General features: G+C 54.6%; 1 protein-coding gene across 1 annotated transcript; it reads right to left on the bottom strand.

Moving 5' to 3' along the window:
• Positions 1-461: 461 nt before the first annotated feature.
• On the bottom strand, positions 462-2,622 carry CITED4 (Cbp/p300 interacting transactivator with Glu/Asp rich carboxy-terminal domain 4). Its single transcript, XM_083810195.1, has one exon. It carries the CDS (start codon positions 2,337-2,339, stop codon positions 1,725-1,727), a length of 615 nt encoding a protein of 204 aa, XP_083666321.1. The 5' UTR covers positions 2,340-2,622; the 3' UTR covers positions 462-1,724.
• Positions 2,623-5,765: the final 3,143 nt, after the last annotated feature.

The raw sequence follows: 5,765 nt of genomic DNA on the forward strand, positions 1-5,765 counted from the left end.
AAGAGATCCCAAAGGCTGTCTTGAATTTTAGAGCCTTCGTGGTATAGAAAACAGCAGCAGAGATCTCTTAGCATAGCTGCAACCCAGCTGTTAGAGTTGCACTTGGTCTGAGAGAAGCGTAAGGCGTCACCATCCTCTTTTCTGGGCACCTTGGATCAGCCAGGAGTAGGACTGCACAGCTTGCAAGCAGCAGCCACTGTGACAGGGCAACCACCGTCCGCATTGGGAAACTACCCTCAGTACAGAGGAAGAGCATGCCATCCTCCCAGTCACACCTGAAGGGCTGACTTAGTTCAAGCATTAAACTACGAACAACCCTTACAGCTTAGGGGTCGGGCTGGGAACACTAGTGACTGGATTCGCAGCCCACTGATGAGAGCAAAAAACAAGAAAACAAACCACTTCTCCCCAGTGCTCAACACTGCACCTGTGCCAGAGACAAGCACTAAACAAATGCACACTGGAGATGTTTCAGCTTTTATTTGCAAATTCATCTGTACATTCTCACTTGGTCGTTGAATGACAGCTGCCAGAAGCTGTCAGCAGCAGGGGGCAGCAGCAACTAGGAGTTAACAGGAGCTTTCCACAGTGCCTGGAAACAAGAGACAGCAGAGGAAACAAAACCCCACTAGCTCTCACATTTAACCTTTTCTGAGTAAGGGAATTAGGAATCAAGTCATCTTTATCACATTCAGAAGGGTGTTGGATTTACACAGCCCAGTGTGTTCAGCATAAAGACCTTGCGTTGAAGCGACTGCCTGAAGAGCAGCTTGAAAACTATCCCAGGCTTTCTTTTTTTGAAGCCAGCATCTTAAAGCTGCAGTACTCTCCATGCATCATTCCCAGCAGTCCCAAAGACAACTAACAAAAGGAGCCCTTTGCAAATAAATAATCATAGGAAAAATAAATAAGATTAGATCTGGAATATACAGTTGCATGGTCTTTATTTGGTTTCAGAGGTGGAAAAAAAGTGGAGCTAGACTGCAGCTTTAAGCCTTATGCCTAAATCAGCCCAAACGCTCAGTAAATTTTACAGTTGATTAGCTGTATGGGTCAGAGATCTGAAGTTTCACAGAAATGAACATTCAGGCACCTACGCACACCCTTCCCCAAGGCATAGTTTATTTTTCTCAGCCAGTACGGAAAAAAAGCTTGCTGGAAGGGAAGTGCCCCCTTTCTGAGCTGAACAGACAAGACTGAAGACCTTTTTACTGTCACAGTAAGAAGTCCCAAGAAATATCTAGCCCCACCCATGTTTGCAAGGGGAAACTGTTTCAAACCATGCACCAGGCAGGGAGACAATCCTCTCTCAGGGGTCCTTTAACTTTGCTGGCACCAGAGAATCCCCCAGCAAATCCAGCTACCAGCAGGGTTGCCAGCTGCCCATCACTTCCTGTGCTCAAAGCCTAGTTGTGGAAAGTCGTAAGTTCATTATTTCTACTAAGCCAGAAATCCTGTTAATGCCATTTAGAGGCAGCTCTACAGCAAGAGCTCTTGATCTGTTCTGTTCGGGGTACACACCCCCTCCCCAGGAACTCCCAAATGAAAAACCACACAGAAGAGAAAAGCAATCCATTGCAAGCCAGTGTCCGATGATTGTCTCTTTGGGGAGGTCAGGAATCCAGGACAGGGCAAGGCATGGGAAGGGAGGAGGATGGCAGGTGGAGAAGGAAGTTATAAACAAACTCAAAACCACTAAGACACAAGGAGGAGCTCAAAACCCCTCAACAGCTGATGGCACTGGGTTGCTGTTTGCTAACAAAGTCTGAAATGAAGTCGAACTCGTTTTGTCCCAAGAACAGCTCTGGCAGCTCCTGAATCCGGTCCAACCCCAGTTCCAGGACAAGGGATGTCAAAACCTCCTCGTCTATGAGATCAGTGTCCATAACATTCAAGGTCAGCGCCGGTGAGGGCATGTGCTGCATGCCCGGGTGCTGGCTTGGCCCCACTCTGTACTGCTGAGCACCAGCTCCCATGGGCCCGTTGCTCATACCCAGCGGGTGACCCTGGTACTGGGTGTTGAGTTTCTGTAGGTGCATGCTAGCCATGAGCTGCTGGGTGCCCACCGGCCCCATGTACTGCTGCTGCTGGCTCGGGCCACTGAACATCATCGCGTTCTGCATCTGGTGGTGGCTCATCTGTCCGCCGAGGGTGGGTCTCGGCCTCATGGCGCCATCCATCGCGGCCCCTCCGTACGGCACCATCTGGCCGGCGGCGGGCAGCGTCCTCAGCACGTGCTGCCCGTGCTGCGGCGGCCCCTGCAGCCCGCTCACGCCCATCCGGTAGCTCTGCAGCCCGGCGCCGCCGTGGCTCACGGACATCATCGTGTGCTCAGCCATGGCTCCGGGCCCCCGCCAGGCGACGCGCGGCTCCGGGCGAGGCTCCCGCGGGCGGCGCCGCTCCCCGCTCCCGTCCCAGGCGACTTCTTACCGAGGATCCCGGAGCAACCCCCGCCTTCGCCCCGGCTGCCCGGCGGGCACAGCGCCGCCCCGTCCCGGCGAGGCGAGGCGAGCTGCGGCCCCCCCGCCGCCGCCCCGGGGAGCCGGGCTCTGCCCGCGCGGCTCCGCACCGCACCGCCCCGGGGCCGCGCGGCCTCCGCGCCCCCTCAGCGCCCGCTCGGCCGCCTCGGCTCGCCGGGCGCGGGGCGCCGCGCTCCGCTCTTATGGAGGCGCGGGCAGGGGCGGGCCGCCGGGCCCGGCCCCCCGCCACCCATTGGAGCGCGGCCCGGGGCCGCCCGGCCCCTGACGGGGCGGGAGGGCAGCGGGCGGCCGCGGTGCGGCTGCCGTGGGGCTCCGCGAGCTCCGCGAGCCGCGCTCGGAGCGCCCCGGGATCGCGGCGTGGCGCGACTGGAGGGAGGGAGGAGGGAGGGAGGGAGGGAGGAGGGAGGAGGGAGGAGGGGGCCGGCTGCCTCCGGCGTGCAGGGCACCGGAGGTGGCACGTCCCCGCTGCTCGGGTGCCCCCCCTTCGGATCCGAGGCGCTGGCTCCTCGGGCAGGTCGGGGAGGAGAAGGGTGGGTGGGCTCCAGGGCCGGCAGCCCAGCGGCGCCCAGCGTCCTGCAGGTGCTCTGCTGGGGATTCCTAGTCCTTGAGGGGGCCTTAAGGCCGGCTCTGCCCTGAGCAGGATGCCGTGATCCAGCCGCGCTGCCTGGTGTTACAGCCCGCACAGGCGGTGCGTGCGCCATCCTGGTGTCGCGTGTTGATACCAAGGGCAGAGGTTGTGGAGCGGCGGGGTGGGAGCGCGGAACAACGGAGTCCCCGTGGGTGGGACTGGGGAGCCCTCAGCGTCGTACAGGTGCCACAGTTCCTCCAGGCACTGCAGGCTGCAGAAAACGTGGGTCATCCCCGTTCAGTGCTGGGCTCATGTGCTTTGGGGTAAGGACTGGGCCTGGGGTGGCTGTGGAGCCTCAGGCGGCTCATTTCTGTTCCCAGCCCGTGCGTGCAGGGCATGGTGGTGCACTCACGTGAAGCATTAATTTTGAACCGCATTTGCTTGCGTTGCGTTCTCTTGCATTTGACATAGTCCTCACCTGTCTCCTGGGCAGGGACATTGTTTGCCTTTAATATCGCCAGCCGTGTAAGATCAGCTCTCAGGAGGGAGTCACCCCACCAGTGCTTTCCTCTTCCCCAGCGTCCCTCTGACAAAGACTTTCTACCTGATCGCGTGGCTGGCTGGGGGTGCAGGGACCCATTTTGGTGGCCGTGCTGTGTTTCTTGTTCGTGTCGAAGGATGTGCATGCACATGTGGAGGGCTGCAGCACACTGGCCCCTGTGAGTGTGCACCCTGGTGCAGGAGGGTGCCGGCTCCTGTGAGAAGGACCCTTGCTTGATGGCAGCTCTGGCTGTGCGGTCAGCAATGGGGTGCTACCACACGGTGCAGCCTTACCAGCCCAGGTGACTGAGGTCAGTTACTTAGCGGCATCGACTAGGTGCGTTGATTACTCTGCCAGCGGTGTCCTCCTGGCAGGGATGCACCAGTATTGTCTGAGCAGAGCTACCAGCACACGAATGTTACAGGCAGAGATTTGCTAGTATAACTTTCTGCAGTAGTGTCTTTACCTCGTTAGTGCAGCTTTTGATTGCTGTGTCCCAGTGGAACACACATGCTTGTCCACAGACCCATGTTAGACAAATTATTTTACCATGGACCTGCAGTGACACTGGTGCTCTCTACAGGCCATGACACTTTCTAGTAGTGTACAAAAGCACAGTAGTGATTTTTCCCCTTTATTTTTGTGTTCTGAAAGAACCCAGAGAATTCTTTCTTGAAGGTATTAGTGTTGCATGGTTACCCGCTTGGAAGGCAGGTGATGGCAAAGTTAAACTTGCTTCCCGAACTTCATTCCACTTTTGTTTGTGTGCTTTCCTGTGCAGCCTTTAACTTCAGTGTTACAGATCATGGCTCAAATAAGAATACAGAACTTTTCAGGAGACTTGGAGCAGGCTGTTGCATTGAGCTAGGTAGCATTTTTGTGTTCTGCATATTCATTATGCTCACGGACCCCACTGAGCAGAAGAAAGTGCCAACAAAGCTTTTCAAAGGTTGCTGAAGAGGTTTGTTTTTAACTGCATTATTGGAGAAATGAGGTCTAAGTATATACTGTCATGAAGGGACTGAAGTTAGGCAGCACAGGCATTGCGGGTGAGTGCCTAATCACACAGCACTGACCTGAAGGGTTACTTGTATAGAATATCTCTGTATCAGAACGCCTTAAAGCAGCAGCAGCTTAGAGCAGATAATGCCCAGAAGCCATCAGCTTCTAGACGTAAGCAGCCAGGAACAGAAAGCGTCTTCCCTTACCAGGGCAGAGCACAGGGCCATTAACCTCCAGGACATTCTGGGAGCTGCTTTTGTTTGTCACCTTCTGCCTTCTTAAGTGGCTGGGATGAGTTTCAGGTGTTGTTGGTGAGCCTCTAAGTGATGAATCAGTTGTTTAATTGTTTAATGTAATTATGTAATGATTGTTTTTTAACTCTAGAGATTTTGACAAATGCATTTTTAGTGCTAATAAACACACGCTCACGTACAAATACCTGTCTGACTGAGAGTTCTTATGCAGATGCACACCCAGGTGAGAAGCAAACATGAGGGGAGTGTCTGCCCTCATCTTTGCAATTTTTTCCAGACAAGAAAGCCTCTCTCTCTCGGAGGAGCGGTGCAGTGTGGAGTGCAGGTTCTGGCCAGTGGCAGGGATTCCTGTACAAGTGGAACAGGGAGAAGGGGCTCTTTGCATTTGAATTACAGAAGACCCCAAGGGTGGTAAATAGCTCATTCACTTTGGAAACAGGTCGGCAGATGAAAGAGCATGCTTACTGTACGTGAAGCATGAAAATCTATTCCCTCTTCACACTGGTTCATGTCCCTTCTCCTTCGGGAAAGAGAAGCCAGATCAGCAACTCATCCAGACTGAAAATAATTTGACCAGAAATGGAGCTTCCTCGTCTGAGATCAGCTGTCTGATCCATCTTGTTACGTTGTCCCCTGGATGTTTCACTGGCATAACCTGTGGTGATTTGAGAGGGACTGAGTGCCTGCAAGGGAAGGGTATGGGTGTGGGAGGCACGGCAGTAGAGAGATGTGTGTCTGCCACACTGCCTGCCGTTGTCCTGTGCTCTGTGTCTTGAGGACCTCCCCTTCTCTAACCAGCAATATTTTGTTTCACAAGGACCAGCACAGACCCGTTTGATGCGCTTCATGCTGCCCAGTAGTCTTTTTGGCGCAGAAGAAGCTGTGTTTCCTTGTCACACTGAGTTCTCAAGTATTAAGGA

The sequence above is a fragment of the Anser anser genome (genome assembly GCF_964211835.1).
Source record: "Anser anser genome assembly, chromosome: 24".
Taxonomy (NCBI): Eukaryota; Metazoa; Chordata; class Aves; order Anseriformes; family Anatidae; genus Anser; species Anser anser.

Bases quoted from the DNA above. Each gene is read 5' to 3' on its own strand.
- CITED4 (XM_083810195.1), bottom strand. From the start codon at position 2,339: ATGGCTGAGCACACGATGATGTCCGTGAGCCACGGCGGCGCCGGGCTG.